General features: G+C 37.1%; 1 protein-coding gene across 1 annotated transcript; it reads left to right on the top strand.

Annotated features, from left to right (window-relative positions):
* Positions 1-2088: 2088 nt before the first annotated feature.
* On the top strand, positions 2089-20002 carry LOC116171224 (sterol regulatory element-binding protein cleavage-activating protein). Its single transcript, XM_031487947.1, has 11 exons — positions 2089-2254; positions 5313-5534; positions 8436-8681; positions 8730-8910; positions 8957-9102; positions 9149-10488; positions 10534-10915; positions 14245-14791; positions 14838-15050; positions 15100-15376; positions 19293-20002. Exons 2-11 carry the CDS (start codon positions 5374-5376, stop codon positions 19676-19678), a joined length of 3879 nt encoding a protein of 1292 aa, XP_031343807.1. The 5' UTR covers positions 2089-2254; positions 5313-5373; the 3' UTR covers positions 19679-20002.
* Positions 20003-22589: the final 2587 nt, after the last annotated feature.

The raw sequence follows: 22589 nt of genomic DNA, 5'->3' as shown, positions 1-22589 counted from the left end.
ATGTTTTATATATATTTTATACAGTAAAGAATAATTAGCACTAAGAACACCGCGGGGTGGCGACAGGAAAAATATGGTGATTATTCAAAGTGGAGCCAAACGAAAGGTTCAATTAGAACCTTTTAGGGGTTACTCTGGTCCTAATTTTAGCACCATACGGTACTAAACTTGGCCCAGTTATAGTTTGTCTAAAGATACATTGTGCGTTATCTTTGGTTTGTCTGAGGCATCGCGCGTACCAGCGCTGCTTATCTTGGCAACAAGGTTATCAATTGGCAGAGCAACGCGATGCAAGCTTTATAGGGGAGTTGATGGTGTCCTTCTGTCCGTGAACACGATAACTTGTAAACGCTTGGACCGATTTGGTTCCAACTTTGCACAGTTGACCTATGTGCCCAGGAGCGCCGGAAGAAAATGCGCTAGGGAGGGGCCCTTACATTTTTGAAATAGAAAATGTTACCCAACTGTTTTTAAATTAGTAAATCAATAGGATACGCAGCTAAATCATATATCCAATAAAAACTATTGTTGTAATAGGTACATATTAGACACAAAACAAAACAAGAACAAAAGTAACAAGTTACAGTAGTTTACTGAAAAAAAATGAAATTAATAGCACTATATTATAAAATTTGCTGTGGTTAGTACAGATACCACCCGTAAACCGGCGCATATGCGCGTTCTACCTTCTTTTAGGTCTAACAATATGTGTACCAAATTTGGTTCCAATCGGTTCAGCCGTTTAGCCGTTAATGAGAGTTTAACACACTTGTGCATATACGCTATTCTCCCCGAAAGCTTTTCAGCTCTTCCTTTTGTATCTAAGAATATGTGTACCAAATTTGGTTATAATAACAGTACACTACAGACAGACCGACATCATCAAAATTTTGTTGGAATCGGAATCCTGGTGCTTCAAAACGTGTATTTGCGTAAAAAAGTGGTGCATCTATTCTATAACAAGTTAAAAACTTGGTCACTCGCGACCAACGAAAGCGCATTTTCCCCGCACAGAATCAGTAATAGCTCGGGGTCGGGAAGGAAGTGACTAATCCAAAAGTCTTTTGTCGTTCTGCCCTCGAGGCTGTGCTACACTGTATAAGAAAGAAACCACAACGAAAAAGCTTAAAGTGGAGGACTAGTAATGGTAAAGACGGACAAAGTGCGGACAATAGCGTTCGTTTTCCTTTTGGAAAATGCGCTAAAAAGCGCCGAACCGAAATATATAAGTGACATGACAATATTGTCATTGATGTTTTTCCAAAACAAACAGCCACCCTGCGGTCTTCGGTTAATTTAATCTCTATAGTCTATAACTATACAATATGCATGGGAACTTTATGGACATTGAAGTAACTCAATATAAGGTTATAAAAGGTTTACCTACTTTTTCTTTGTCACCGAACAGCGATGGGACAGGAAAAGGTGGCTGTGTTCTGGTTTTATTGTGAGCTTTCAACATTTTCTAAAATGGATTAAGTGATTTGTCAAATCCCAGGGAGGGGCCCGGGCCCCTCCTTGCCCTTTAGTAGCGGCGCCCATGTAAATGTGCCCCATGTAATAAGCCTATTGAAAATGGGTCAAATCCAATGACCCCGTGGGGTCACGCTTCTCTGTCCCTGCCAAACTTTTGAACCTATTCGGTTGAAACTTTGCATAGTAGACTTGTATGCCACATGTAACAAGTAGGTATATTGAAAATGGGTGAAATCCAATGACCCTGTAGGGTCACGCTTGAACCTATTCGGTTCAAACTGTTAACATACGAGTTAACATACCCCATGTAACAAGTCAATTGAAAATGGGTCAAATCCAATGACTCCGTGGGGTCACACCGGGGTGCCATTAGGTCCAAGATTGGGTGGCATCGGGTTTGAGTCCTTCCCGATTTTCAATACAGAATTTTTGCTTTAACCTGGAAATTCTTTAAATTCGTAGTTTCAAGTTTAATGTCTAAAATTCCTTTCTGAGTTTAATTAAAAATTATTTCAACTCATAATAGGCAAAGAGATAGCACAAGGATCCGCTAGATGGCGCCATCGCGGTGTGGTTTTTATTTAAACTAACTGCATTGCATGGAATTGACAATTGACGAACGACTTGCAAATGCGACTACGTAAATACATAAATAATGGCAATATTAGACCCTCGTATTGTGACATCTACGCTTAAGAATTTGCTAAATTGTCATTTATTGTGATTAAGTCGTGTGTGACTTCACCGTACGTGCAGTTTTTAAGTGGAAATATTTCATGTAAGTCCCTAAACTTAAGCATCTTTATGCACACGGAGGTTAAGTTCATTTTCCTTATCAAATTCCATATTATAACCTCAAAAAATCAGATTTTTGTACAGCAGTCGCCTAATTTAGTGCTGACCTTCCTCAATAAATTGTCATGGCGGCTTGTATTAAAAATTGTTACAAATTCTTAAAAAATGTATGTTAACCACGATTATTCTTCCATTACATAATTATCCTACGTACATCGACCTAACCTTGACCGTTAAATTCTATAGAAATGTAAAGAAACTCACTTTAATTTTTAATTGCCAATTGAACAAGTGCTTGTGCCGACGTCCTGTTCCAGGCTATTTAACATCCTCTCACGGATTTTACTGGCATTTGTTATTCAGATTTTATTTTTGATAATTACGAAGAACTTCAAGTAGGTATATAATCGAGATTAACATACTCTATGTTGAATGTTTTACATAATTTGTAAAAAGCGAAAGCTTTGAAGTAACCTGTGGTACGGTCATCATAGTGAAAACCAGGAATCGGTAGTACATTGTCCTGCGACAGGAGGATTATAAATTAATCTTGTCTGATCCTTTGCCATTGAGGTTGCAAAATCCTGCATAGGATTTCATTTAATCAAGCAGCTACAATGTGCTGTATTATTTTCAGATGCTATTGTATGCGTTTGTGTGAAACTTACAATGAAATATGTTGATTGTTAGCTAAAACAATTGAGCAGTTTTTTGTACCCTAACAATTATTCGTTTACTTAATTACCGAGGCACGTGGCACAGTGGATGCGCTCACCGATGCTATTCGGGAGGTTGTGGGTTCGAATTCCGCTGCCGACTGCTCTGTCTGGGGTTTTGTCAGGGGGTTTTCCTCAGACATACGTAGCTTCGCATAATGCTAGCATTATGTTGAAATCTACGAGGCGAATGCTGGAGCAGTACTCTCCCCCTCAGCACCCTAACTCCGTTCCTTCCGTTCCCATCCCTAACTTAACCCATCCTTACAATCCCGTTCTCTGGCTGAAGAGGTATCCCTGTAGTCAGGGGTGCCGGAGGAATGAAACATGTTGGCCTTTTTCCTTTACTTAATTTGTGAGTAATCCAAGCTTAATACCAGCTCAGGTACGATTTTAAGCTATGCTTAAGCCGAGGGTTAAGCTAATCTGGGCTAAAGTATGTCAATGCAAACAGCCATAATTGACGTTGGACACTTGAGTAAGAGCATATTTAATAATTGAGTATTTTGTAAGTACTTACTTTGTAAATTCGAGTTTAGTCCTGTGCTTGGACGCTAGTTTTTGTACGCAATAAAGTCCAAATTTGAAAGCAAAAATTCTGCTGTAATTTTATAATACCTGATGGTTGAGCTGACGGTAATAACTAATCAAGCTGAGGTTAAGTGGAAGAGCAGCACCTGGGTGTGCTGAATTTCGCCTCTTATTTTGCAGTTAATCATGTATATTACAAATTAATTAAAATAAAGTCATTTATTATTATTTATTTGTGTCTCTAAGGTTTTTAGTTAAGCCTGATTGTGGGCATATCCGGAAATTGAGAAAAATGTTACTTCGTGGTTCCTTTTTGTATACCCATCAAGACACCTTGTAATATTACAATTGTTATGGTGTAATAATAAATATAAGTTTAAAGATTCTTGTACAAAATGATGCCGAAACGGTTTATAAACATCCAGCTATAAGGATATTAATGCCTCCCAATGTCCGAATTCAAAAAGGTATACAGTGATATTTATTAAGAAGTAGACATGGGATTTACATGTATTGTTTTTCCCTATGTCTACTTTTGAATGACAAAATCGCTTTTGAAGGGCGCCTAATTTTATGCAACCAAAATATTTATTAATTTGAAAAACGATACACGTAAATCCCTATGTCTACGTCTTAATCAATCACTGTATAGAAAACGGTAGAATGAGTATGAAATATAGTCTGAGAACCAGCATTTACTTTATCCAGTGCGTCAATTTGAAAAGTTTCAATACGAATATCTTGTGAAATGGAAGAATTGGACAGGTGGTTTGTGGGTGGTGTAGGTTAAATACCAATGCACACAGCATTATTTATTTGGCACCCGACGTGGGGTCACAGCAATTTATCAACGACCCTGTATAATACCTGTCTCATTTGGGAGTAGGTCAGCAAAGGTGTTTATTCTAACACCCCATTCTTGAGATGTAAGCGATTGAGTTTTGACTCCCGTCTTGTAGAACTATAATCTAGCTAGACCTACAACAACTAATCTAATTTAACCTCGAATTTAACCCTTCTCTTTGAATTTTTGTTTGTGTGCACCAAATTGTATCTAGTCACCATATATTTGTGTGATTAGGAGTCAATAGCCAGAAACCAAATTTGCAGTTTTTTAATAATAATAATAACTTTATTCATGCCATAGGCATTTTACAAAGTAAAAAGAAACAAACTTTAAACTAAAACACATTACTTAAAATATCACATACATTGTTATTTAATATTAACCTCGACAGTAACACTACGTTTAAACGAGAAAATAGTGGGACTGAAAAACACTCGCACTGAACTCATTGATTAGGCCAACCATCCGATCCAAATTTGCAGTTTTGGAAGATATGCGCAACCGACCAAGGATTACAAATTTCATCAATGTTGTCACTTAAGCCATAAGTACATGCTCATTGTTTTCCTGTTCAGAAAATAAGCTTCGTAGTTGATAAGACAAACCAGTTTCCAACAGCAGCCATTTAAGGAAAAGCATTTTGTCATTATATAAATAAAATGATTATAAAAAAACGTGGTTCTTGTGTATCTTGTATATCATAAAAAAAAAAGCTAATTAATCACTGTGTTTGGCTTTGATTTATAATTTTATCTCGAATTTTATTTGTATTAGGTATTTTTAGATTTAATTTACATTATAGATATATGCAAGTAGCTATAATTAAGTACAGGTTAAATACCGAATAACCTTGCATTTGCATAGACCGATTGTACTAATCAAAGTCAATTTTCTTATACAAATTTATTTTGTTGCATGTCTAAAAATGATTTTTTTCCAATTTTCAGATGCATTTATGGAAATGTCCCTATAAAGTAAGTTTGAGTGATGGGTAGCGTAACATAGTCAATGAGCAATCACGGTGAAGAATCACGATCGAGGGGGTCTATCACAAGACCCCCGTTGCTGCACGAAAGGGTTGGGCAGGTGTACTACGCCCATGGCTTGTTTTGTACGTCTTATCCGGCATCTGTGATATCGTTTGCAATTTTTATTGCTTTATTGTGTTGGTAAGTGTTCGAGGATTGTAAACATTTAATTATCTGCATTAAGGCGATAATAATTATTGTTATCCTTGGATGGTATTGCGTCACTATAATATTACTTGCTTGGAGGAGTGTTTTTAATTGAAATAACTATACCTTTTTGCAACATTTATATGTATATTTACTCATACATTTTGATTGATAATTCGAATGTTTGTTTTGAAAGAGGTGGATACAATGAATGTAATTGATTGTCCTGTGAACTTCACCTTAATGAGTAAAATGTAATTAACGAATAAACGTAAGTGGATGTGCAGGAAGTTTTCACAATTTGATTTTTGATTATACAGGGTGTTTCGAAATTCGCGCACACGGACTATGGGATGGTGTTATACGACAAAAACTGAACAAAAAGTTCCTCTACCAGTTTTCCATCAGACCGCTATTTTTCGAGATACCGCGGTTTTAAAAATCTCCGCCCCCCCTACGATGCGCCACTGGTTATACTTTAATAATAACACATTTTTTAAAAACAAAAGAAGGTTCAAAATAAACTATAATTAGGACGAGTACGTAATTACAACAATTGTTCAAAATGTCCGCCGTCTGCTAGTAAACAAGCTTCAGCACGTCGAAAAAGAAAAAAGTTCCGGTCTGATCAAAAACTGGTAGAGGAACTTTTTATTCTGTTTTCGTTGTATAACACTATCTCACACAGTCTGTGTGCACGAATTTCGAAACACCCTGTATATGCCAATTAAGTGGGCTTCGCCAAATACTGGCGGAATAAGGTGTTTAATGATGCTTTCTTTGATAACCGAACCAATGTGTTTTGTATACTTTATGGCGAAAAAAATATGCGTAAGGTATGATGTTACATAATGATTTCTGACATTATCTAACAATTGTATTTTAAGTGTGTTGTTTTGTTTTCATTATAGCTACTATGAAAAAAATTCTAAGTGCAGCAGAATAGCCAGTCATTAAGATATCAAGTTTGTGATTTTATTGCTTCATCAGTAGCGTAAAGGTGGGTACCCACTTGAGCAAATTTGCGCGCACATAAAAGATTTACGCATAACGCAAATGAAAATATACGCAAAAACCTGCTCCACTCGTTCGCGCTACGATGGGGGGTACTCAATTGAGAAACTGACATCCCGTGCGCGCAAGAAAATTTTTTGATGTTTCTCCCGAAACCGACAGACGACGGGCCGACGGCTCACATTTGTGGGTGTTGTATACCTCGTACACATTTTAGCGTATTTGCGCGCAAAGGGCTTCGGTGCAAGATAATCGTCGGGCTTCCCTCTTTATGGTAAGATTGGGATTTGTTGTGGTAATGGTTTCCCAAATTCTTCTGCATTTCTGTTTTTGACGTAAAGTGCGGAAGATGGTGAACTGGTGGATCCAAATATCATCCACTCCTCAACAAGCTGGGATTACTCTTTCCTCTAGAGGAACCTTTACGCATCTTTGCCTTTGTGTTGAATGAGGACCTGGTGGAACGTCTCTTTGATATTAGCAGTACGCAATTCTGCTCTCCCTGAACTGCATCAAAATCGCTAGAAGGAACTCCAGCAAATCAGGACCTGTGAGAAGATTGTCGTTGAGACTCACTCTGATTTTATGTGACTTTTTGGGATTGAAGTCTACCATACCTTACCCGAATCCACTTTGAGTTTGTCCATATTAACTTTTTGAATATATCCCATTTGTTCATTCTGAGTTATCTTATCTCAGTAGAGCATAGCAAACACCTGGTTTTTCTCGAATCTTTTCTCCAGAAGATTTAGACGTCGCACTCTGCTTTCATCTCGCCAGAGCAAACCGGTTTCCCAACGTCCCCAGTTAATTCTTCTCGTGGTTAAATCCATGATCTGCTCTGCACCCTTGTCTTTTTGTACCGCGGTCGGTCATCCTTCACACTCACGCTCAGTGCCTCTGTACTTATGAACTCTTGCGTCATCCCTTCAATTTCGATTTTATTCTCAGCCATGACTATTCTCATTTGCGCTTGTGGACCATAACTTCTTACACTTGGCGAGCCTGAGTTACGATTCATAAATCACATACAGATCTTCCTTGCACTTCTCTTGTTTGGTTGATTGCACTTTAGGGGGCTATATTTCCATTTGTGAAGAGAAAGTTCTTCTTTTGCGTCACCCTGAAGTGCACGTATTAAGAAGGCAAATTTCTCATCCTGCACCATCTTACATATATCCACAATATGTATAAACCGTTCAATGAACCCCGGCACTCTGCTGGATTTCCAGAGAAGACTGGTGTGTCTCCCAATGGACTACCTGTGAATAGACACATGGTGATAATAATAATAATAATATTTATTGGTGGTGTTTATACGGTCCACCTTTTTGTGGTCGACTTGGGAAATACCCAGCACCAGGCTCAACCCAATCACCACACTGCACTTTACTCACTGGTAGTCCAATGTCTCTTTCAATGTTCAACTGCAACGATTGCACTACACCCACTTTTTTGACGGAAATACATGTTTTGAAGCACCATGAACCCTAAACAAACAAAATCTCGATGATGTTGGTCGTTCTGTTGGTATGTCTGTCTGTACTCTCATTTCATTGGAACCAAACTTGGTACACATATTCTTAAATATAAAAGGGCAGAATCGCCCATGCGCAGGTATGTGGGTGGTATCTGTGCTAGCCACAGCAAATTGTTTTAATGTTACTGTACTCGTATGTGACAGTTAGTTTCCATGGAAACAAAAATATTCATTTCTCATTATCGCATTTAAAATACAACTGTTAAATAATGCAAGAAATGCAAATCGTCATTATTTGAAAACACTTTGAAGCACACTTTAATAATCAAACTACCAAGAATAACATAAATTAGGTTCACAATTGACGCGTTTCCCAAACAAGTTAAAAAGTGCGTTTGCAGTTACCCATTATTAAATTTGCCGCTACCCGGAAACCTTCCCCTACAAGTTTGGAGCTCGGAATCGAACACAACAAATATAGAAGCTCTATCCGGAAAACCCCCATCGTTCTACGTTCAGCAGGTAATATTGCGAAGTGCGGTATTGCCATGGGACTCAAACTTGTACGTAAGCGACGCATTTCGTGCCCCATTATATGAAGCATTTAAACTATTGGATCTCGTCAGAAATTATCAGGAAGCACAGGGGTAGGTAGAGAAGAACTTGGTCACCCGATGGTCTGATTCAATTTCTAGCGCGAAAACGTTAGGGCACCTTTGTTTGCATGTTGAAGCTGTGAAGAAAATCAAAGACATTCGTAGCGACGTTTTACCTCAGTACAGCTGCTTGGTATTGTCTCCTGCGAATTTATGGCACCAAGATGCTCAGCAATTCGCCCAAGATTCATCCATTCTTAACACTGTCTTCAATCATCAGGTGAGAATGCGAACGGTAGACAGTTGACTTTAACCTAATGTTTTAGAATTTACAAAAAGGGAAAACCTCAGTTGCCGAGATGCTATTTGGGATGCATTTATCTGATACCGGAATTAAAAGGTACCCATTTAGAAACCGACAACGGATCCTGCAGTACGCAATTACATTATTTTTTAAGGAATATGATCAATCGTAAGCAGTCTTTGTAATCTTCTCCCTTACACCGTAAGCCTTTTAGGTTTGTTGCGGGACTACGCCATAAGCTCCAAACGTTATACCCATTGCATCAGAACGCCAGCCACTCAGAAAGTCCTATCCTTTATAACGAAACAGCTATTATTTATTATCCCGGTGAATTTAATTACAATGAATTTCTTCCCGTCGCCACCGCCTTTTTTTTGTTGTTTGTTTATTATTACTTTTCAGTCCGTAAAATCGAACTGATCAGCTCCAAGTTGGCTATGGCCCTTACAGTCGTTCTCACAGTTTTGATTAGCTTGGGAATGACTATAGGGATCTGTTTCTTTTTTGGTTTAACCTTCTCCCTGCGCGAGAAGGAGATATTTCCTTACCTAGTTATTTTAGTCGGTTTAGAAAATGTATTAGTCATAACCAAAAGCGTCGTATCGACACCGCAGCACCTGGATGTTAAAATTCGAGTCGCTCAGGGCTTGTCTAAAGAGGGGTGGTCCATAACTAAGAATCTCCTAATCGAAATTACTATTTTAACTATTGGATTGTTTACATTCGTACCTGCTATACAAGAATTGTGTATTTTTGCAATTGTCGGTTTATTAACCGACTTTTTTCTACAAATGGTATTTTTTTACACTATCTTAGGCATCGACGCGAGACACTTTGAAAATTTAGCGGAGAAGCGCAACCTTAACTTCCGAAATAGTCTCTACCAGACACAACATGATAAAACACATAGTACCTCCTTTCCCAAAACGGGTATACACAGATCTCGGTCTCATCCTAGGTTATCAACCGACGTAGTCGCCGGTCAAATGCAAGGTGCTTTAGAGAGAAAGATACCCAAACGTTTAAGACTGGTAAATATTTGGGCGCGAACGCGGTTTTTCCAAAGAGCATTTATGTTATTAATGGTAATATGGATCGCGCGTATATTGTACAGTAGCGGAATCGTGGAACAGTACATAATGGAGTTAACCGAAAAAAATAATCATAGGGTTACGGATGCCGGTTTGGCAGAACAAAATGTTTCCAATATAGTTCTCAATTTAAACCCCTATAATTTTCCCACCACTAACGAATATGCCAATTTTGTAACCGAAAGAAGCATCGAGTTTACCGATCAAACTGACGAGCTTAACAAGCTAAAACATCGCGAGTATCCGCCTTGGTTGAAGCTGTCGACTCAGCATTGGGCAGCTATTCTAAAGAAATATAATATTTCGTTGAGCGGTTCGTCCGTCGCTATTTTACCCAATATTAAAATCTCCTATTCAATTAATCCTCAACAGGCTGTACTTCTTCGTAATCCCGAAGAGAAGAATGGACAAAAGTTCCATTGGCAAACACTGGCCGCTGCTTTGGATCCGATTGATTTCAACGGTAAGTATTTTCCATTGTATCCAATGTTAGAAATGGCATTTTTAGACTTGGATGGTAGTCCGGAAATTTCGAGTACTGTCTACAGTGACCGTCCCTTTTATCCTAGCTCGCCCATGGAAATTATGTTGACTACAATTTTATGCTTCATTAGCGTGGCAGTGCTGGCGTACGCCTTTGTAGTCTTGTATCGTTGTATTTGCTCTCGGAATTACGCAGAGTGGAGGGCTTCGTGGTTTAGCGACAGCACTGAAGAGAAAGAAGTGCAGGTGTTACTAGAAGCTGTACCTATAGCGTTAGATGGTCATCCGCAAGAGATCGAGTGTATAGCCACTGATGGTTATAGTGTTGCTAGTACCTGTTTAGGCGGTCATATCAAAGTGTGGGATACGATTACGGGGGAGCTCATTAAAAATATTGATCGCAAATCGTAAGTGTTACACATAACGGTTGGTAGTATTTTTAAGTTACATACGACCTGTTTGTCACAATGTTCATAAATAATGTATGTGGGTATGAATCTTTTGTTTTGTTTACAGGAGCAAATATGATGATCGTATGTTACATAACGTCTTTTGTATTGCTGTCTGTCTGTCTGTCCGTCCGTCTGTCTGTCTGTGTGCACAATAACTTTGTGTAGAAACGTTCGATCGCTTTGCAAATTGATACACATGTTCTTCGTGATATATGAGCGGTCGCTATTGTTTTTTGGCTACATAGACTAACGGGCCAAAAAGTTACCGCCCAAAAACTGCCCAAACCTCCAAAAAGGGTTTCTCTTGTTACAAAGAACATATGAATGTCCAGTTTTCTGTGTTAGCAAATATTTCTTAAACTTCAGGCAACTATGCAGATGCAAAAAAAAAATATTGCGCATGCGCATTACAACTGTTATATTTGCGCAATCCCAATTTTTTAGTTGTTACGATATTTAATGGAAATTATGTATGTAGGCACTTCGAACAAAAGTAAAACTAGTGCCGAATCATAAAATTTGTTTTGCGCATGCAAACTAATGCCGATTCAAAAGTTGGTTTTACAAGCCATGCTGATCTGGCGGGACAGAATCAACCCTTCAATAGAATTTAAAAAGCTAAGCAGATTAGTAGATTAGTAGATTAAATTGGCTTTCAAATAATGTGCCATTTGCCATAGGATTCCATTTAAAATTTTAGGAGTTAAGCTCCCTACTTAGAGGGGTGAAGACTTGTGTTCGTGATTTGTATTCCAAAAGTTGTCCCCCTCGAATACAAAATAGACGTATTATAGGATTTTTCGAAATTTCTAAGTTTAATACCCTAAAAGCCCTCTGTATACTTCTCGTTGGGCCACTCTGTATATGTTACACACAAATATCAAAAACGCTCAATGAGCGAAAATAAAATTATGGACGAAGCAAAATGACCAAACACCGAAATTAAATATTTTTCCGTGTTATGGTCGTGAACTTATGCACCTAACGCATTGTGGTCATTTTAGAAGCGACCACAATGCGAATTGGATGGTTTCAATCAACCGGACACTGTTTTTTTTCAGTTTTAACGTGTGTCCGTAATGTGATGTATCGCTAGTAATTCAGTTATTAGTTTGATTTTATGTTAGTAATCCTAAGAAATGGCAGTCGCTATAAGCAAGTACTATGCAGCTCCTGACTAGCTCTTGTACGAACAAATAATGTGTATAATTTGGTTCAATATCTGTTTTAATCAAAAATTACTTTTTTTGTTTATTTAACGATATTATAAAATAAAATTTGCGTAAAGAAGCGTACACGCTTTCCGACCGTCGCGAACCAGCCACGTTTTCTTCATTGAATCCAGTATTTAACGAAACACCACTTCACTATTAAAAAATCTTTTTCTCCAGGACTTTCAAATAAAGCCTCCCATCACAATTAGGGTCCAAACACACAATTCGGCTCAAAAAATATAACCGAAACAACGTGTGCATGATGATATGTTCAAAATATATTATATTTTTTTATTTTATATGATTGACATTTTAGCTTGTACCTGGGTTTGGGTGAGTAGGCTAAGCCGTTCTTTAACCGTAAGGATAGATAAAGTGAAAAAGGGTAGATAAAGTGAAACAGATGACTGTGCATTGTAATTACATCTGTCATTCTTATTTCAAATGCACGATATACATTGGGCCGTATGAATAAAAGTAAGCAAATGCTTATACTTGCAAAATTCAAAGTAAATACTCGTAAGTGCTCCTTTGCACTGGGCGACTTAGCAGCGCTTCTAAGCAGAAAGAATGGACGCAGTACAGCGCTGCTAAACCATGCTAAACAGACCAGTATGAAGGGGCAGTTACGAGTATTTACTTTGAATTTTGCAAGTATAAGCATTTGCTTACTTTTATTCATACGGCCCAATGACGTTCAGAACATATGACAATTCTGTTACTATGGAAACGATCACGAGAGCAGAACCGAAGCTTGCTATTTTTGACGTTAAATTCAGAATTGTCAGAAGCTTTACAATGATTTGTATGGCTTCTTCTATAGTAAAGTTTTGTATTATAGACGACGATAAAGGGAAACTAAAATATCCCTTTATCATCTTATATAACATTATTAACATTATTATATAAATATAATATTAATTAATAATTAACATTATTATATAAATATGTTGTCATTTAATAAATAATTCAATGTATTATGGTCATTCTTCAAACGAACAAAATGTGTTGTGTTAACGACCATAACACGTAAAAATATTTAATTTCAGTGCTTGGTCATTTAGCTTCGGCCATAATGCGTTGTATTCGTTATTTTCGCTCATCGAGCGTTTTCGATATTTGCGCGTAACATATACAGTGCGTATATTTTAAGTCTGGACATAAAAATCTCCTATTTTCAAAGCTGAAATATACCCCTTAACATAGGCAACCAATTTTCTCGGGTTTCATTTTTTTCAAATTTTTTCAATAAACGTCACTATTATACACAAGAAGAAAAAATTAATTGTGCGGCCTCCTGCCGTCCCAAAAATCGGGGACATGTTTCAAAATCTATAGTAATTAAGCTCGCTTCTAATGAAACGACTCTCGACTGGTTCGGATGTGATTTACTGCAACTCATTTAATTAGCTACTGTTAAATATATTTTTCTCTGAAACGGACGAGATGAAATTTCTAAACTTATACTTCTAATTAACCCCCATTGTCTCTTGGAATTTCTCAGGTTAGATAAAAAAGTTTTTATCAAACTGATACAGGCGTAAACAAACCTGCTAATGACGGAACTGTAACTTAAAGATATTAATTTTTCCCCCGCGTTTCCATGCCTTGGGCGGTGGGATGCTACAAACACAATTAAAATATGTCTACGGGAACGGCTGCAAACGGCAAATTAATTGCAGTATCTTGATTTCTTCACCGGCGGCCAAAACGATGCCACAAACTAAAAGCAATTACCTTCACCCTCTATCTCCAACTGCTAAAATAAACTAAACACTTTCGCCATGACTCTTTTCGTAACGAAGCGCCTCCAAATACTGCGTGTTCACTGAAGCTAGTAAACTTCAAGGCTTCAAAAAGTAACTACTTTTTGTATAGTTACCATAGTGATGCCGATTACTCGCGAAAGCGTCCGTTTTATGTACTTAAAACAATAACAAAATATCGTCTAATTCAGGTGGTTGGAGAATGAAATATTTGTAGGTTTAAACTTCAATTGGAAAGCCAAATTGTGGAAAGGGGATTTTCCATTTAAATTTTGAAAGATAATTTAACTATGAATTATTTCAGATACTTCTCGCTACAAAATAAATCACCAGAATTAAGCATGGACGTGGAGGACAACAATCTATCAGATTACGAATCAGGCTCGCCGCCATCACGTGACGAAACACTTCCCACATTTCCCAGTTTTCAGTACAAAATCAACACGAACTTTTCCGGTTTAAAATTGCAGCCGATACCGACGGCGGACGTTACGAGCACGAAATTTGATTTCGGCGTGGAATACCGTCAACTGTACGCCGAACATAGGAAGGAGCAAAAATTGAAAAGTAGAAATGACACGGTGAAATGGGTTCAGGCGCAAAGACGTATTGTGAACGATTGTGATGCGGTACGAAGCGAGTGCGCGAATAGGCGGAACGTTTTGAATCGCGAAACGCACGCGCTTTTCGCCGACGAGACTTTGTCCGTAAGACATGATAGTGAAAGTTCGACCACGTCGAACGGGAAAAGTGCGCCGATTTGGTGTACGGATTATGTTGACAATTTAATAGTAATAGGGTGTTCTGATGGTTCCTTAGAGTTTTGGGAGGGTACTACTGGTAACTTTAGGGTGCGTATCTTTCCACCAGTTAAGGGGAATAATTTTTTTTCTTTAGTGTTTGTACGACGACTTAAGTGGAATAGGAGTCACATCTGTTAAGATAATTGGATCTCATGTCATTGCCGCACGATTGTATGGTACATTAGATTTTCTCCAGCTGCAGTCGTATAGTCACGGGCGGCCCATCGATTGGAATTTTACATGCGCCTATCGACGTACGCATGTTCGCACCTCCTCTGCTGGCTGCATCGACTATAAAGATATGCAGGTATGTGGATTATTTGGAGATAATTAGTCTCTAATTGCACGATCTTTAGTGTTATGAGGGGACGGAGGATATTCGTTGCACCAAAGTGCTCACAACCAAAGCGCATCAGCAGCCGATTACTTGTTTGGATGCTGAAGGTGGAAGTGTTCTTACTGGTAGTCAGGACCACACTTTAAGAGTGTTTAGGTTAGAGAATGGGAACCCTTTGTATACATTACATGGACATTGTGGCCCAATTACGTGCTTATTTATTGATCGAATATGTCCTGCTATGTCAGGTAGTGGATCTCAGGATGGAATGCTTTGTGTATGGGATTTACTTACAGGTAGGAGTAGGAAACGCAATTGGCTTCATTTGATTGTATGAATTCACCTTACCCTTCAATAACTTTCTATGTCTGATATTTACACTGAAAGCTTATGAAGATTTTACAATTTTGTACTTATAACTTGCATTGTTTCGGAGTTGTTTCAGTTGGATACGTCTCTTTGTCAACCTTGGCTGTACCTGTTCTCAATTTTAATCCGATTCTTGCCTTCCATGAGTTGCCCATGCTCTATCCTACTTATGTGAAGTTAACAATAGCATTCCAGCAATAGATACGCATATTTATTGTGAAGTTAGCAATAACTATTCAGCCAAAAATGTGCAAACAATGTAATAAAATATTGATAGAAACAATTAAACCATATTCCCAAATAAGATCCCTACCTTACCCCTTGACGATCATAAAACGTAATCCACCCCAACTCCTACTGTGACAACTTTGCCTCAATGGTGTCCACGCTTTGCGCGGGTAAGGTAGATTAGATTATGGAACTTTGATTTTTGTGTAAATCGTGTTTCAATTGGTATTAATGATTTTCATATTTTTGCACAGTTATGATCAAATAGTTATTTGCTAACTGCACACTAAATATGGAGATCACGAACTTATAAATTAAGATGGACTGCAGATCAAACAGTTGCATAGAGGTAGAAATGACCCTAGCATGGGCGCCGCCATGATGTGCACATTTTAGTTATTTTCTAGGGGAATTTTCCTAGTGCTCAAGTTTTGAGACTATTGCAGCCTTGGAAAATGACATGTGTCACAGTAATTTATTTAGAAAACGTGAGGTTAATGTTGGGTTAATGCTTGTTTATTAGTTGATTTGAATTTCGCGCTATGTGAGTGCACATCATGGCGGCCCCCATGTAGTTGTCATTTGTTAATTCAGCATTAGCAGTTCATCTTAATTTATAAGTTCGTGATGGAGATCTATCTATAAGCTGTTGCTAACTTCACACGGGTTTCCACCTATGTACCTCCTCCCTCTTAAACCCTCCTACATTGCCATAAGTATTACCACAACATGGCTTTTTAATGATATGTATCATTTGATAACAAGGTAATGTTTCGGGAGTAAGTACCTCTACTAGACTAATCTGCACCTGTGGCGCCATCCTGAGCTAAGTACTTAAAACAATGGCATTTTCCCCTACCACTTTCTAATAGTATGTTTTGATGCCAATGTTTATGTCTATCACTCTTCGAGTAACTGCAGTTCAGTTGTGGATTTTCTATACTGTTACACCTCGACAAAATTAGGTAATGAGGTTGCATAAGAAAGAACAAAATGTTCCATTGCATTTCTCATTTGTCTTGATCACGTGTCACAATATAACATAAGCGATCTTGGTGGTACACCCCACAATGTAATTTGCCATGAATGAAAGGAAACTCCTACAGTCTTACACTCAATCGGAAGCAGAATGCTCCAACAAAAAGTTGGTATTTGTTCTTTTTCGCTTTTGTTATTCGCGCTACTCTTTATGTTTTGAAGAAATCAACAGTTTTTTGTATTCGATTTTGTAAATAAAGAAATGATTTTGAATAAATATACCTCACTTGTAAAGGACCAGTGGTTTGCTGCGGATTAAAGGCGGAAACAGACTGTTGTCACGTCACGTGAGGTCGCCTGAACTGAACAAAAAGATTTGCTGTGGCTAGCACAGACACCATCCGCACACCTGCGCATGAGCGATTCTGCCCTTTTATGTCTATGAATGTGTGTACCAAATTTGGTTGTGATCGATTCCACCGTTTAGCTGGAAATGAGAGTTCAACAGACGTGCGCATGCGCGATTCTCCAAAAGCTATTCAGCTCTTATTTTTATGTCTAAGAATATGTGTAGGTACCAGTTTCAATTTTTTGGCACATGACAGCTCAGAAACACTGCGTTAAGGTGTGAAAGCATTTGATTTGCCTAAAATGGAAACTGGTTCCGTGAGTTCTTCCTCAAGTTCATCCGAGTAGGAAGAAGATTTGAAAATGGCAGCTGCTCATTTTTTTTTGTTTAGATTTTGGAAATCTGAAAAAAATTGTCTATCAAATGACACGAAAAGTAAACAGTACTCCCATAAGAAAAAACAAAGTTGATGATTGGTCAGTCGGAGACAAAATGTCGGATTTAAAACTTAAAACTTGTAGAGGGAAAAAAGTGGCCATAATAATGTGTTATTTATTTTGAAAATAGTATATTATATACTGAGGGACTAAAGTGTGTGTTTTAATCTCGTGGGTGCAGATTGTTGCCCGAAACGTAGTTGAGGGCAACAAGCACCCGAGGGATTAGGACGCACTTTAGTCCTGTGGTATATACGCTATTTTTTGTACTACGGTAATCAGCTACGGCAATTTCAATGTTAAAGTGCAAATTTGAAAGAAAAAATTTGATTGATTGTAGGATCAATATACCTGGTAATGTCAAATTGTGACCGTATAACGATAAATCTCAGTTTGATTTAAAGAGTCTATATGATATTCATTTTAAGAAGGTAGCGGTAGAAGGCATAGGGACAGTTTGACCTTCACTGTGATTGGTTAAAACACGAGGAGTCAGTATTACCCTGAAAAATAAAATGAGTGACGAATTCTGTCTGTTAGAAGTTTCAATTACAAACTAAACTGTTGAACTGTCATTAGCTGTCAATTTCAAAGATCCAAGAGTGATATCGTTTGATTTATATTTATATTTTTCAAATTTTTTGCCGTTTTATATTTTTCCTGTGTGTGTCGATCTTCAAACACAGCGCCATGTACTACCTTCTTATAATGAATGCAGAGTTTAAAACTACGGCGTACTAAAGTCACTAGATATAGAAAGTACCGCAATCATCCGCCATTTTTGGGCAAATTTGCTGCCAACTTAAAAAAATGGACAAATAAAATTTGAATAGCTGTCATTTTTTATAACCTCACTTCATAGTACTATCATGTTTTATAAAAATATATACAGATATCTCCAAACAGGTGGAACAATCCCTAACATTAAAGTTACTAGAATCTGGTAACTTCCGCCATTTTTGGGCAAAAATCATGCGTTCTCTCTCTAACACACGAGCCCAATGGATTGCGGTACTTTCTATATTTAGTGACTTTACGGCGTACAAATGATCGTTTAAAACCTACCGCCTTCCAAATTCAAAAAGATATATGGAAAACGGTATAATTAGTGTAAAATATGGTGCAAGAATAAATATGTACAATACAGGTAACCATTAATCATTAAATTGTATTTGACAATTCAGTGTGCACTGTCATCTTTTTGTCTCGCGTCGAGTTTTTCTCCCTCCGGGAAAAAAGTTGTACTGTAGTCCCTTAAATGAATGACAAAACACGTTGATTTACTCCACGGAGTACAAAAAAATTTTTAATTAGCTTCAGTAAAAAATAAAAACGATTTTGCAAAATTGCGTTTGTTTCAGGATATCTCCGAAAGTAGTCGGAATTTTTTCAGTTTCAAAACTGTATTTTGACAAAATATTAAAATACGCAACTTTGCCAAATTTAAACTACCTACCTCTCTCTTACAGTTGCCGAGATTCCTATGGTGTCCCTCGAATTTGAATCACCCTGTATAATGCCACTATCTTATGGTGTATAAATGCAATGGCCTCATGTACAATGGGGATATTTTGATTTTTTGGGAGCAAATTTATTGATCACGTTATCAAAGAGGTGCAACCGCATGCAACATCCTCTTCTGAACATTTAGCCCAGGAGTGCGATTTTTACTAAAATGCTTTTCGAATAGCATAAGTTTCATGTCGGGCAAGTAGAAGGCCATTCTTACTCCCCAAATATGCTGTTGCGGTATTGGCTACAATTTTCTGGCAGTCCGTAGCACAGGTCGAATACAAATGAGAGTTTAAATTGAATTAGACCATTATTAGCTAACACGTACTTTGTTTGCAGGCGCTTGCGTTTATAGCCTTCAGGCTCACGATGGAAGCATAATGTCCTTGACATACTCATCCAGCTACGTAATCTCTTTAGGTTCCGATGAACGACTGTGCGTCTGGGAGAGATTTCAAGGGCATCTGCTTAACACCATTCAAATTGTACATCCATTCCCGAGTAACGTTCTAATGTTAACGCCGCAATTAATCGTTACTGCTCGTTCGGGTGGATTGGTCGTGTGGGACGTCCGCAATGGCGAATGCGTAAAGACGATCGCCCTCGGGCGGTCCCCACTTGTTTTTGTTAAACAAATGCTTTTAGTTAGAGATGTCGTCTTATGTGACTTTGGAAATCAACTTCGCATGGTTCGTTTTCCTTTAATTACTAATAAGCTTGATTAAATTTATGTAGGGCACCTTCATAAATAGACAAAAACTGCGGGATTACTCAAAAAGTATTTCGTTAAGCCTATCATCGTTAATTTATTATTCCATTTATTCTTCACGTGGTGTTCTGATCTCTTTATAGGTGCTTTATTATTGTTTATAAAAGAGAAAATGTATCACTAAAAAATTTGACCTGTCCACCATCTTACTTAATCGTTTTTATGAAATTTTGACTAAAATCAGGACACTGTAATTGATTTTTGTGCATTTTAGGTGTAGCCCATTGTGGGCAGGCTTTGAATGCAGAATGTCTTTTAAGCATATATAAATTAAACAAATCTATTACATAATATTCTGTGGTTAAAACAGGGGGGACTTGCTACTCAGGCGATCGGGTAATCGTCTAATGGTCTAATATGTCTCAAACTTATTGCATGCTATAAATTAAAATTAATATTGAGTAATAATTAAATAAATTATACCAAATGTAAGGCCTTACGATCCCCCCCACCACTTGTCTGTTTCAAACATTATGGGCCCATGAAATCGTAGTGTTTTGTTTACTTATTTGACATAAACTTTTTGTTTGCGATGAATAATGATTGTTGCGGCAGTCTAAAATATGGACTCCGTCTGTAGTATAAGTACAAAGTGAATCCAGTTTATAGCAATGTAAGAAGACGGCAAGCTTGGAGGTAACCTATCACACTTCTACTAATGGCGTTTTATTGTATGTTCGTATAAAAATTATGATTGCGCGCATTTATTTCAAAATGGAGGCAAACAGAAAAAGATAAGAAACAATGTATGGAAGCTGAAAAATCGGTACCTTTTTTAAATGTTTTAAACTGCTTTTTAAGGCATTAGCTCCCATCTCTAAATTATTGTGGGCCTGTAAATTCTTTATCCTGATCACTTTGAGGTTTCGAGTTCCTCCAAAAATAGAATCATTAAAAAAACCTAAGGTATTTAAGTGAACCAACAAGTGGCAAGGTTTTTTTTAAAGAAAACGATAGTAAGATGTGTACAGAGCAAATTATTTTTCGTTATTTATGGAGGTGCAATGTCTGTTGATATAAGTGATACATTGTGCCTTGTGTGTTTTGATAAAAATGATTTAGCTGTAGTTTTTATATTACTCAATTTATTCATGATGTAGTGCAATTGTTTGTGTTTTATATTTTTATTTATTTATATTTATTTTGTTTTGTATCACAAGGTATTTAAAAAATACGTTTAAAGCCAAATTCGTCCAAATGTAGAGATATTTTCATAGATAACTATTATATATCGATCGTACCATTATTTATTAAATTATTTCTACAATATTAAAATAAATTTTTGCAATAATTTGTTTTTATTGTCTGTATATATCTTTTAATTGTCTAAGGATGTCTTTATAGCATAATTATTCAAATTCATATCGGTTTTTCGAGAACCTGTATGCAATAGGTGGATTGTGAATTTTGAGAGGGGGGCTGAACAGATATTGACGCACATTTAGACTTCACATTTGGAGTATGAGAAGAAGTTGAGCAAGAAACACTTCTAGGATTAAGTCGCGTTTAGGGTGCTTTAGAGAAAATGATGCATATGCTCTGATTGTTAATACGGCCATTGCATTAGCGCCCAAAACACCTGTGATAAGTTTCCAGTTTTTATATATAAATTAATTAGCATCGACATAATCTATATCCACCTCACTGTGAATACTGTGCTAATCTAAACAGTCGCCCCGCCAAAATGTCCCCCAAACAATGCGTCCTGATGCCAAGGTGTCTGTACCCATGTATCTTTTTTTCTTTCAATTATGTAGAGCCGAACCTCATTTTAGAGGTTCTAATCCTACTAGAATAAGGAATGGTTCGTTGAATATATTATAATCTGAAAATAAAGCACCTATCCATATAGCACAACAACTTTCCATGGATGTATTTAGAAGGTTCAGTCATGGACATTAAAACGTTTCTTGAACGTCCACATGAAGCACAGTGGATGTAACATGGACGTTCGCAGGAGGTTACTTTGGCGCAAAATTTTAACGAAATCATAGTACTTAACCGTTTTGGCGAAAAAAATTTTTTTTAACTTTGCAGGTTGTACAGAGAATAATAAGATTTTTCCAATTAATTAATAATAAATAAAAGTTGCTATTTGAAAAAAGAGGTGCGGTGCCGGCGCTCCAAAATTTTTGTCAAAAATTCGGTCCATTGTTTTTCGTTTCCGTATGTATGAACAAAATCCGTCCAGTCATATTACCTTGGAAAATTGCCAACCGGCGTACCTATGTTATATACAGATGGAAAAATTTATTTTTTAAGTTGTAATTTGTTTAAATTATCTAAAACGTCGACATTTGACAGAATTTTGATATGTCCAAAAAACGGTATCGCATTACCAATCTACCCCATGCTAGCGAAACTAAAATAAACACTGATAATTTTATTATTTATAGTTTATATTGTCTGTCATTAATCTTGTTGTTTGTTGACTGTGACTTATCTTATCCATGTAAATATGGTCAAAAGAATAAATACATGTACTTCGTACCACAACTAATTTGATGACAAATAAAAAAAATTGAATGAGACTATTTCTAAGCACGGGCGGGATATTCGGGATATTATTTTCTGAAATTACGCAACAATTCTGGCGCATTTTTAATCACGGTAAAATTTTGTCGTTTGCCATAGTAATTCTAATTATTTTAATATATGACGGAACAAATGTAATAAATTCGATAAAGAATAGGAGCGTTTTCTCCATATAAATTCGGTGTAATCGTGAGAACTGGTCTCAAAGTGAAACACAACACCCACAAAGTAGATAAATTCAAAGGAGATAGGACTGTAAAAGCAGTTTCCAACAATATCTCATTTAGAGATACATTTGTGATAAAAAACGGAACGTGTATTTTAATTATTGT

This window comes from Photinus pyralis, unplaced genomic scaffold, assembly GCF_008802855.1.
Source record: "Photinus pyralis isolate 1611_PpyrPB1 unplaced genomic scaffold, Ppyr1.3 Ppyr1.4_LG5, whole genome shotgun sequence".
NCBI classification, from domain to species: Eukaryota; Metazoa; Arthropoda; class Insecta; order Coleoptera; family Lampyridae; genus Photinus; species Photinus pyralis.
This window is presented reverse-complemented; position numbering and strand designations above follow the sequence as displayed.

Bases quoted from the DNA above. Each gene is read 5' to 3' on its own strand.
- LOC116171224 (XM_031487947.1), top strand. From the start codon at position 5,374: ATGAGCAATCACGGTGAAGAATCACGATCGAGGGGGTCTATCACAAGA. The intron at 10,916-14,244 runs GTAAGTGTTACA...GAATTATTTCAG, and splicing joins AAAAATATTGATCGCAAATC to ATACTTCTCGCTACAAAATA. The intron at 15,377-19,292 runs GTAGGAGTAGGA...CTTTGTTTGCAG, and splicing joins TGTATGGGATTTACTTACAG to GCGCTTGCGTTTATAGCCTT.